General features: G+C 35.2%; 1 protein-coding gene across 1 annotated transcript in view; it reads right to left on the bottom strand.

Moving 5' to 3' along the window:
* Positions 1–6,462: 6,462 nt before the first annotated feature.
* The window catches only part of LOC132704727 (uncharacterized), a 28,759-nt gene continuing 22,850 nt past the window's right edge, over positions 6,463–12,371 (bottom strand). The window contains exons 4-6 of the mRNA XM_060674930.1: positions 6,859–8,989; positions 6,675–6,805; positions 6,463–6,623 (exon numbers count right to left, since the gene is read on the bottom strand). Of these exons, the coding sequence (XP_060530913.1) occupies positions 6,534–6,623; positions 6,675–6,805; positions 6,859–8,989 (2,352 nt within the window). The 3' untranslated portion in view covers positions 6,463–6,533. The remainder of the gene's footprint in view (positions 6,624–6,674; positions 6,806–6,858; positions 8,990–12,371) is intronic.

Here is a 12,371-nt window from a genome sequence, read left to right as displayed (position 1 = left end):
GGTCTTGACAAGAACTGTTTTGGAAAAGAACAGTCGATAAGTTATTATAGAAACGATCAACTGTGCGATTACATGAGGAGCACATAGGACTGTTCTGGTATTTTGTATGCTAGTTGAGGATACCAATGCATAAAACCACCATGCTCATCCAGCTTTTTCACTTGTGATAGGATGCGAAATTTAATTTCGGGCCGCCACTTCGTAAGTCAATTTCTGCAAGCTTCCTCCTGTTAGCCCATAAAAAAGATTGCCAATTGTAAATAGCTAACACAAATTTCGAGCTCAAGTTCCCTGGAGAAAACAAGTTGAGACCCACCCAGTTTTTGTCGGTATAATGTACCGATCGGAATCCTATATTTCTTTGATGCGGAAGTTATTGATGTAGCTTTAGCATTTTGCATTGCATCTTTACTCCAAGATCCTCGACTACTCTCGCTTATATATTGGAAGACCATCTAGAAAAAAATGAGAGCATCTAAAGTAATGGAATGGAGAAAAAATGACATGCATGCAAAACGGAAAGCGTTCCATCTTGCCCTCAAATCGAATTTTCCGTCTTGCCCATATGTCACCGATAAAATTCTGAAAATTACAAAAAAAATCGTTTTTAATTTTGTTTTTATCTCAATTAATATACTTTATACATAGTAACACTTTTAAAAGCAGTTTTTTTTGTACTAGCGCGTATGTAAAAAACACACATACGCTTCCCCAGACCGCGAGATTCGCTCTGATTTTCGTATAGGACGTGCACAGCGACCGACAATAGTTGCCCGATGATCATTGTCTCTAGTGCCATCTAAAACGATTTCTGTATAATAGATACTTTCCATCTTGCTCTCTCCACCCCTCTCCTTCCGACCAATCACAAATACGTTTTTTCACTCTTAACTAAAATAAGAGATATCTAAACGAAACACAAAAGGAATAAATTATAATTAAAGAAGATTCCAATACAATCCAAATGCAATTCGAAGAGACTAGAGGAAAATGAGACAAACAAAAAGCATAAAATAAACCTAGAAAGAAAGTTAGAATATATACCGGAAACTGTTGATATAGAAGACATGTGGAAGAGAATGAGGGCGGAAATGATACAGGCTAACATGTGAAATCGAGTTAAACGTCAAAAATTAAAAAAAAATAGCGACCGTTAAAACATAACACACAAGACATAAAGAACATCAAAAAAATGTAAGAGAACATTAAGAGATAAAAGAGAAGTACCTATCATGAATAGTGCCTAGAAGAAATAACCAATAACTACCAAAAGAATGAAATGCGGAAAAGGTATCTCGATATCAAAGAACAAAATAGAAGCATCAAGCAAAAAGTCAAATTTGTAAAGACAAAGGAGTGAAATGGTTAGCAGATAAAAGCGTAATATTAGTTCTATGGAAGGCATAGCTAGATAAACATGTAACAGAAGTAGAAGAGGTAGAACCACTACCCAACCAACCATCTAACCAAAACTAACCAACGGTGGAAGAGTTAACAGATATTACATGTCAACTTAAGAACAACAAAACTGTCGTCGAGGACAATATAACAGTGGAAATTATTAAATATGGCGACAAAAACCTCATGAAATGTGAAGGCAGAATGTGATTCCGGATCAATGGAAAAAGACTACTTTACTGATGTATAGAAAAGTAACAGATCTGTTACTTTTCTATTTACAAGAAAAGTAACAGATCTGAATATGAGAACTACATAGGGATAACCCAATTGAATATAATCTAGAAATCTCATATATAAAGTGAGTGTAAAGTGCGGGTTGGCAACGACAGATCTGTAATGGATAAAATTTTCATACTCAGAGAAAACCAGGCCGAGAGTTGGGAGAAAAGGACACACACGTTATATTTATAGACTTTGAATAAGCCTTCAACAGAATAAAAACAAATAAGCCACAATTTACAAATCTTCTGCAGTCTCCCTGTGTCGGTTGATGATTAATCGAACTTGCTGACGTTTCGATAACCATCCTCTTGGCAGAGCTTAACTGAAACTGGCATGCTACTCTAGGCCATGCACATTGTTCCAAATGACTGATTCGGATATTGGTGAAAGGTAAAGACATGAGTCGCAGTTCAGACTGTTGGGGTGCTTATAGATTTCAAAAGATTGTCGGATTTTTCGTTGGTAAAAGAATTGCTTATAGGCAAGAATTTTTGTTTTACCGAATAAAATTTTATATCCGATTTCGTGACTGTGTTCGGCAATTGCTGATATGTTTATTTGTCCTAGTCTTAAGACTCCTTCATGTTCTTTCAGCATAGTTGATTTTTTTCGTCCGGTCTCTGCAATGTATTTCTTGCCGCATATGCATGAAATCTCAAAAGGGAATTTTGTCTTTGACTGATCGAAAATTTTAAGTATTAAAGTATTAATTATTAAGTATTAAGTATTAAATCTGGTTTTGACTTTATATTTCTTTAAAACTTTTTATATGTGCTCAGTGATGTTTTGAATGTAAGGAAGTGGCAAGTGTGAGGTTGCTTTCGGATTCATTGTCAGTGGAAGTTGGCGGTGAAGTGTACTTTGTGATGGAACGCTTAATACCTATAATGTGAAAATTATTAGACAGAAGATGTAAGGTGATTTAATTCTGGATTCATTGACTCCGCTTGAGATAGTTTCATGGCTCTGTAGACAAGAGAGTTGATAACCCACGATTTTTGGGTCGGATAGTGATCTGACAATGCATTAATCGGTCTGTGTGAAAAGGTTTTTGGTAAACAGAATGACCCAATATTTGGTCTGATTTTCTATTGGTGAGAATATCTTAGAATGGAGGAAGAAAGGGACGATAGAGGTTTGAACATTTTACTGCATGTGGAGGCAAACATAATGATTAGTTCGAGAATTCTTGGACAACCTGTAAATAAACATCATACAGTTTTGCGCACATTAAAAAAACAAACAAACAAAATTCGAAGAGCACCAAGAGCTCCGGAAAGGCGATTAAGAAAAAAGAGTAACAGTTTGTTTTAAAATGAAAAAATCAAAAAAATTATAGGGATTTAAAAAATATATATTTGTTTAACACCCAACAATATACCAAATGTTGAAAACTTTCGGTATTGGAGCCAAGACATTGAATATCGTTGTGTTCATACTCCAAGCCAATATCCTCAAGAAATAAAAAGGTGGGAATTTTCGGACGTTATATTATTGGGACACTGTTAATGCAGGATTCTTTTAATATTTACTTCAAAAATAATGTTTATTTTAAATAATATTTCTTTTTAGCAATGTTTTGTAGCCGTATTTTTATTATAATTATTATTTCATTTTATAAAAGACTTGAGGGTCTTTCCTTAAAGCTGCGTTGTCGCTTAAACCGTCAATTAAATATAATTCATTCCAAGAACGCTTTAAGGGACCAGGAGGTCTTAAGAATCGAGTATGAGTTTGATCCTAAGAAAAACATAATACCTATATACTCAGGTTATTTTGAATGCATGAAACCAAACGTTATAAACTAACCTGTATATGATATTTCATTGTCCAGCATGACATCGTCAAATTTTGGAAATAGTGTCATCGAAAATATGCGCTGATGTTTGCTGTATTGATTTTTGTAATTTTTCCATAATATTTGATTCAATAATTGAAGATTAACTTATTAAAAATTATTCAAACTCGGTACATGATTAACGTATGTGCGATTAACTGGTCCCTTCAAAAAGTTATATTACAACTTTGCTACAAAATGTACAGGGAGTCAATATTTGGGTATCTAAAAATTTACATGGGATTTACTAGGTTCCGTTCGGCAATGAGCCGATAGATATAGATCTAACTAAATATAGAAGCAGAACATGGACAATCCACAAAAGCGAGTAAAAAATATTACCAGTTTGGGAAAGAAAGTGTTTGCGCCAAATATTTAAAAGAGGGAAAATCGGTGATAGATGGGAAAGAAGAATCAATCAGGAACTGCAAAGCTATTTGCCGAACCTAAGATTGTGGACGTGGATGGATGGACGGATGGACGAGGTGAAAGACATGGATGAATTAGACATTAACGGTTGAAAAAGGAAAGCAGAAGACAGAAAATAATGGAAAAACAAAATCAACCAAGCAGCCTTTTTGGCCTGCAGAGCTATTGCTCATCAACATTCTAGAGTTTTCTAAGAAGTAAATAATACAAAAAATTGCAATGGCGGTGATATAAAAAAACCTAAAGAGAACATCTTCATTAAATATACTATCCAGTGGTTGGGAGCAAAAGTTTTCTTCTTCAGTTTCTTACTCAATGTTTTTATCCGACAATCATCTTGTACACTTCCAGAGTTGCAAATATCTTTTCAATGTCACCGCATTTTGAACGCACGCTTCTTTATTCTATGTAGGGCCAAAAGAAAATTGTCGTATTCTACACGAAAGAATCATAATACGTTTTAATTTTTATTACAATAGGGAATGCTTTCTAGTACCTCATCTTAAGTAATGTTTCGGTTTCCCATAATTAACTTTTTTTTTTACTTTGGACAATTTTTTTTGCAATTCAATTTACCACATTTCTGGTTGCTGTTTCGATTCTGGTTAGAATTGCATTCCAATTGATTGTTAAATTATATGTGTGTTTGTAATGTAAAAAAGAATGGGGTTTGTAGAATCTGTTGGCATATAAAATACTTGCTGCACATCGAATTTAGCAGAATGCATTTTTTTAGGATTTTCTGTGACTACAACTTTGTCGAACATTTTTTTCCAATATGGATATGGTGGTGATATATTTCTAGCATATTAGTTTTGGCGTTATGGCTTTGACGGTTTCCTACGATGTAACCCTCCCCCCTCCCCATATTGGACCAAAATAGCTGTGATTCTAATCACATATGGAACGAACAAAAATATTTCACAAGTAATGTGTGTTTTTTTTTCGATGTATAGAACTTTAAGTTGGCATTACTGTTCAAGATGGCGACCGATTTAACAGCTGACAAGTGATTTACTCTCAGTTTGGTTTGGCAATTCATCATGAATAGACTCACGCCTGAACAACGCTTGCAAATAGTGCAATTTTATTTCGAAAATAATGTTTCTGTGCGGAATACGTATCGCGCACTACGTCCATTTTATCGTCGACAAAATCGTCAATCAGAGCAGTTAATTCGATTAATCATGGAACGTTTTCGCACCACGTTTACTCTTATTGATAACTCGCGTCTTCAGAGACGCCGTATGGTGCGTACAGAAGAAGCTATTGCTGCTGTAGAGCGTAGCATTGAGGAAGACCCGAATGAGTCCATTCGCTATCGAGCACAGGAATTGGATCTGTGTCCATCCACTTTGTGGAAGATTTTGCAGAAGGATGTTTTACGTGCTTACAAAATCCAACTCGTGCAAGAATTGAAGCCAAACGATCATCAAGTAAGGCGTAGATTCGTCGAATGGGCCCAAAACGAGATTGCTGTTCCCGATTTTCATAAGCGAATTTTGTTTAGCGATGAAACGCACTTCTGGTTGAATGGCTACGTCAACAAACAAAACTGCCCCATTTGGAGCGAAGCTAATCCTCAAGTGTATGTCGAAACACCGTTACATCCAGAAAAACTGACTGTTTGGTGCGCTTTATGGGCTGGTGGATTCATTGTTCCGTACTTCTGCAAAAACGATGATGGTCAGAACGTTACAGTCAATGGTGATCGGTATAGAACTATGATTACTAACTCTTTCATTCCTGAATTAAAAAACTATGATGTCCAGGATATGTAGTTTCAACAAGACGGCGCAACATGTCACACAGCTCATGCCACAATCGATTTATTGAAAGACACGTTTGGTGACCTCCTAATTTCACGTTTTGGACCTGTGAATTGGTCTCCATGATCTTGTGATTTAACATCGCTAAACTACTTTCTGCAGGGCTATGTAAAGTCATTGGTCTATGCGGATAAGCCACAAACATTTGACCATTTGGAAGACAACATTCGCCGTGTTATTGCCGATATACGGCCACAAATGTTGGAAAAAGTCGTCGAAAATTGGACTACATGGCCGTGGCGGTTATATGCCAGAACTCGTACTTAAAATGTAATGCCACAAGATTATCTTTCGGATAAATAAAATTTATGTCAATCGAATAATCCATCGTTGTTTTATTGCAACTTAAAGTTCTATACATCGAAAAAAACACCCCCTTACTTCAATATACACTCCGCCAAATTCCAATTGGGGCGCAAAATTTAGACCTTTGGCACAATGGGAAATCAAACTGTGTAGGAAATTCAAAAAACATATTTTGTTAATAATCACTACTATCAAAATGTTCCAATAAAAAACATCAACTTGTCAAAATCTAAATATATAGGAACATTTTTAAACTTTTTGAGCAAAAATTTTTGTAACTCCTATAAAAATCACAAATTGTTATTCACAGTTGTTTTCTGAAATCTGATACCTCGCTACGCTGCCCTACAGGTTTCAGTTAATCAAGTGAACTGCATATAATACTCATTTATTTTTATCCATATCATACAAAATAAATTAAATAGAAAAAGAAGAAACAAAAACAGTTTTCATAATCCTTCAATGTTTGCTATTAACGGCTCTTCTGTCGAAGGCATACCCTGCTGATGGGAATTCGCTGGGGTAACTACTGTGGACACCTAGAAAATAAAAAAATTAATATAATTTATTATCCAAATGTATAAATTTACCTTTGAATGGCCAGAAATGGTTTCCACGGTAGAATCTGGTGGAGGGTTGTAAGAATAAAGACCCATAAGTCCTAGCAAGGGATGACTCGAGGTAGGTCGTACTGTAGATGTGGTGGTCTCTAAATTATTTACTGCAAAATAAATACTGGAACAATTAACTACGAATGCAAATTAAAATTCTTACTTAAGTGAGGCCATTCGCTGTAGACCACCTTTATGGGATTCGTTAAAATTTCGTTCCCCACTCTTGTCTCGCTCTGAGGTTCTACCCTGATGCTAATTTTGGTCATGGTCGAAGCCATGTTAACTTTCCCGTTCTGGATCTTCGGAGCCATACTGAAAGCAGTCGTAGGAGTTGGAGTCACTGCTACTTTACTTTGTGGCGTAACAATGTACACTTTTTCTTGAGTAACGTTCGAAAGTAATACTTGAGAGGTATTCCATTGAGAGACATTTTCAGTCGTCGGTACGTATCTTATAAAAGGTAAACTGGTGGTAGTGATTGATTCATCGGAGTCGATCGAATTACTTTCAATCTCGTTGCTAATTGATTCTTCCCTTGATGAACCTGCCGCCAAATGATCAACGTCGTAATTATGGGTGGTTAAGTACTTGTCAGGAATCTGTTTCACTTCTTTAAACTTGCGTATCTTGTCACCAAAGTTAATGTGCTTTGCGTAAGATTGATGGGTCCAGTCGTCGATATTCCTCTGTAAAGTTATCACGTCGTAAGGCAAATGGTGCTTCAAATATAAGGCAGAACTTTGATTGGCGAGTAAGTCTTTAATATTGTAAACTTTAGTGCTCGAGCTGACGTCCTGCGGACGTTCTTGCTCTGTGAAAATGTTCCACTGTGGTTTCCCGTTAGTTATTGGAGGAGGATTAAAAGTTGGCGACAAAGTGTCGTATTTTTTGTTCAAAAACCATTTGTCTTTCATTTCTGCTGGAGGCAGTTTTTCGGAATTCCAGGTTGACTTTGAGGGAGGTGGAGGTAACATCACCGTGGATATTAAATTATACTCCAACGAAGGTTGTGCAAGGTTGTATTTGTCAGTTGCAGTGCCTTGTAGAATTTTATCGCCATTTGCTATAGTTGGACTTACTGGAGCAAATCCCGTACCCAAAAACTTGTCGTTGTCCCTTTTGGTATTTATGGTGGTGCTGTTAATCGTACTCTCAGACGCAAGTATGTCCTTGACGAATATAGGATTCTCGTGAAGTTTAAATTCAGTTGAAGCTTCCGCGCTGTCGCTCAAAGTGTGCTTCCTATTATCAGCTAAATTGCTTTTCTCTTGAGTCGCTAAGGCTTCGTCTCGAGCGATAAGGTCCAACAATGGAGACTGGATCAGGTTGATCGGATGCTCGATCGATGCCGTGTAGTCCGCTATCTGCACGCTTGGCACCACTTGAATATCTGGGTAGTCTCGGTCGTCTCCACTGGCAAGGGTAATTGTGTCTAGATATGGTAAATGATTGCCAGTAACTGGGTTACCGTAGCTATCAGATGGCTTCGCAGTCGGCAGGTGGGAACTCTGAGTTTTTTGAACGAAATTTAAATTTTGAACTGGCTTTCCGTAGCTATCCGAAGGTGTGGCAAAAGGCAAATGAGTTTGAGCTAAAGGCAAATGGTTTATTCCCGGAAATGAGTGTGGTTGATAGGGCGGTGGCGGCGGTCGGAAATTTGAAGAGATGGGTCTGTAATTATTGACGGATGCAATTTGCTGAAGTTTATGCAGGTTCAGCCTTGGCTGCGGGGAACTATAGAGTATTGATTGGTAAGTAGGTCCCACTAGAGAATCAAACGCAAAGTTGGGCAATTTACTGAACGTCGACGGTTTAGAGTAAAAACTCGAAACTGGGGGTTTTATAGCGTTTAGGGAAGAGGATGGTTTTCTGATGAAAAGGGGAGGAGGTAACATAAATTCCGCCACTTCTCCATGCTTGGGTTCACCGTAGTAACCCTGGGGGGCACCGTATTGGTCAATCGGTGGGTATAAAAAGTTCCTGTGTTCCGGAATGTTTGCGCGACTATTAAATACAACCTCTGGACTCGTAAAGTGTAACTTTCTGCCAGTTATGGGGATCCAAGGAATCTGGTTGCAGGAACTGCAGTCGATTTCCCTGTGGGCGTATCTGGATGATCTGTAGGGGTATGATTCTGCTGCCGCGGGTTCCAAATCATCTGTACTGCTGCTTATAATTGCATTTAGAGATGTTGACTTTGATTTTTCCAAGTGCGTAGTGACTAATTTAGTCTCCTGGGCATCGCCGTATATGCAGCGCAAGATATAGAGCATCCAAATTATGCTAACAACCTGGAACACGACAAAATATAAATATTACGTTTACTACATCTCCAATCTATTGTGAAAACCACTGCGAAGCCTTGAGTTTTATTTAAGATTAAGATTATTTAAAGACATACTCGTGTTCATGACCCGCAAATAAACAGCAGCAGACGGATATGCAGCATTATCATAAACCGTGCAATAAAAATAATAAACGAACGCTGATTTTCTATTGTTTTGCAGGTACCTTCGTGAAAGTGTCATGAAGCAATTGCCGAATTTAGAAATAATATTTTCATTTTTCTAGACAAAAGGTGGTGAAAGTTAACACAAAATTTTCTTATTATTTGTTTAAAGAAACCAAAAAGTATTCGAACAATTTGCCGGTCTCTAACTAGTCTGGGACATACTCTCATATTTCCTTAGTTCTATATTGTACTTATAGTGTCATTGTCTTGTTAGCTTATTCCTATCTGCCACGACATGACTACTAATGCCATAAAAAATGCAAAGACACTGCGACTCTAAGATAGCACTAGCAGAGCTTTATTATAGGTTCAGTTCACGCAGTTGATATACAAAGTTCATTATCTCATTGCTTTCAAAAGTTATGACAAAATGTTAAATACAAAAGTTGTAAAGATTGTTGGGACGCACAATTTAAAATTATTTTAAAGTATACAGGATAGCTCAAAAAATCTCGACGATTAAAACATAATTTTTTTTTAATGAAACACCCTAGTTTTTAATATTGTTTTGAATTATTTTACAAATTCTTTAACTATTACTATTATATATTACTCATATTTGATATTGGCGTAATATTGACGTAAAAAATACATGCTACTTAATTTGAATTAGATGCTACAGGGTGTTCAAAATAAACGATTAAATTTGGATCATTTCATTTGAAAAATCTTACAAAAAACTACAACTTTTATTAAATATCTCATACACCTATTTTGGATATTTTGCGATTTATTTTAACTTTTTTTATATTTTCCATTCTTTCTGTCTAAGACTATTGACTGTTCTTTAAAGCTGCACAGTTATTGGTTCCTAAAAAAAATGTTTTGAATCTATTCGAGATTATGCTATGGTATTCCAGTTTGGGGAAATTGAAATCGTGCGATATCTGTTTTCCAAATCATTACAAAATTTACTCCATTGTACTGGATATTACAAAAGCCTTTGATACTATTAATTATAGATTGCCAAGTCTCGGTATATGGGATTTGATGACAAAGCGTTAAGCTTTTGTGAATCGTATCTATATAACAGGTGTCAAAAAGTTCTGTTGCAGGACCGGCTATCAACTACTCTAGATATTCCATCAGGGGTACCACAGGGTTTCAGTATTAGGACCATTATTGTTTTTGATTTATACAGAGCAGAGCCAAGTACAATTTTTTGCCGATGATAAGCAATTGTTCCATAGTTTCGAACGCGACCGTTGCGAGGAGGCAGTGAACAGCATAAATAAGGATTTGGAAAACATAGTCACCTTTGCGGAGGATCATAATTTACGTTTAAATCCATCAAAGTGTAGTGTCATTATTTTTGCCCCTAAGAGGAAAAGAAACAGTTTGAAGTCCAAAATGAAATTATACGTTGACAACAATGTCATTCAAGTTGTAGAATTTGTTAAAAATTTGGGTCTATATATTGACGAGAATATGAAATTCTTGAATCATATTAAGCACATCTCCAAACAACGTTATATGAGTTTAAAATTATTACATTCAAATAGAGATATATTGTCCTACGATATGAAACTACAGTTGTGTCAAAGTCTAATCCTCTCTCGCTTGTCTTATTGTAACATTGTGTATTACCCCTGTTTGGACGCTGTTACATCTTATCGTCTACAAAAAATTCAAAATACTTGTCGCTTTATTTTTAACCTACGCAAGTTTGACCACATATCAGCCGCTCTCAAAAGATTGAATTGGTTAAAAATCAAAGATGTTTTCATATACAACTTTTTATGCTGTTTGAAAAGTGTAATAAATTCCAACATTCCAAAATATTTGAATGACAAATTAGCTTAGGAAATCCATTCATGTCTTGAATCTAAGACACCAATCATCACTTACTATGCCATTGCACAAAACAAAAAAAGTTCAATGTTCTTTTACATATAATGCTGTAAACCTGTTCGACTCCTTAAATAGCGGCTTCAAATCAAAGTTACTTGGTTCATGTAAAAATTTTAGCTTACATTTAAAAAAACAGTTACTAAACTTAATGCAAAATAATCCGTTAGAATACATGTACATCATTCATTCTATTTTGTAATTTCAGATGGATCTTTGGCAACTTTGTTATGAGTAGAAATACAAAGTCGGTTAAATTAGCAAACTAGTAGCATTTTATCGACTGATTACGATGGTGAATATAGAAAAGCAATTAAATGCAGGGTTCAGGAAAAAAATAGGAAAATGTACTCTTCTTAAATGGAACACCCTGTATATTCTTAACTCTAACGTCCCTAAATCACCAACAGAACAAAAAATGTCATATGCAATTTTAAGCCCATAGTTGAAAATAACCGAATTATCAGCACATTTATCTTTTAGACTAAATGGCTATGAGTGGTTCCGAAATAAAACTCCATTTTCCTTTTATTGTTTTATTTGAGCTTAAACATAATAATAACACCAATCTCCACGTCTTCATGTATTATAAAATTTTTTCATCTCATTCTTTTAGCAAAGACGGTTCAAAGGAGCCAAATAGCAAACTATTGTCAAAAAATTGTTATCAATTATTTAATTTAATTTAACTGTATCACTTATTCAAAAATGGTTTCTACACATGAAGAAAAGTGCGACATGTTAGAATGCTATTCGGCATGCGTAAAATAAATATAAATAAAATTATTTGCACCATGTTCTACAACATTTACAGATTTTTCTGCGCTTTAATCGAATCTTCAGATATAATGAAGCTGTTTTTGCCAAAAGAAGGAGATAAAAAAAAAGTTCTTGGATATTTTGAACTGTATCGTGACAATTCTATTCAAGATATAGTTAAAATACAAATTTTGCCTTATAAATTACGACCAGCTCAGGTGCTTTTTGCAGGAGACGCAGAGGACTTTTTTTGTCATTGGTATGTTAATGTTGCCAAAACACAATTTTTGGTATATTTTGTGACTTGACGAACATAATTTTTCAAATTGTATTATATTCCAGAAGATCATAATTATTGGTCAAGAGAAAATTTATTGGTAGTACATCCGCGGAATCCACAAGTATATATATATATATATATATATATATATATATATATATATATATATATATATATATATATATATATATATATATATATATATATATATATATATATATATATATATATATATATAAATATATAAATCACATACAATATTCGCCTAAAATTG

This window comes from Cylas formicarius, unplaced genomic scaffold (genome assembly GCF_029955315.1).
Source record: "Cylas formicarius isolate icCylForm1 unplaced genomic scaffold, icCylForm1.1 PGA_scaffold_7__23_contigs__length_41026272, whole genome shotgun sequence".
In the NCBI taxonomy this organism is placed as follows: Eukaryota; Metazoa; Arthropoda; class Insecta; order Coleoptera; family Brentidae; genus Cylas; species Cylas formicarius.
This window is presented reverse-complemented; position numbering and strand designations above follow the sequence as displayed.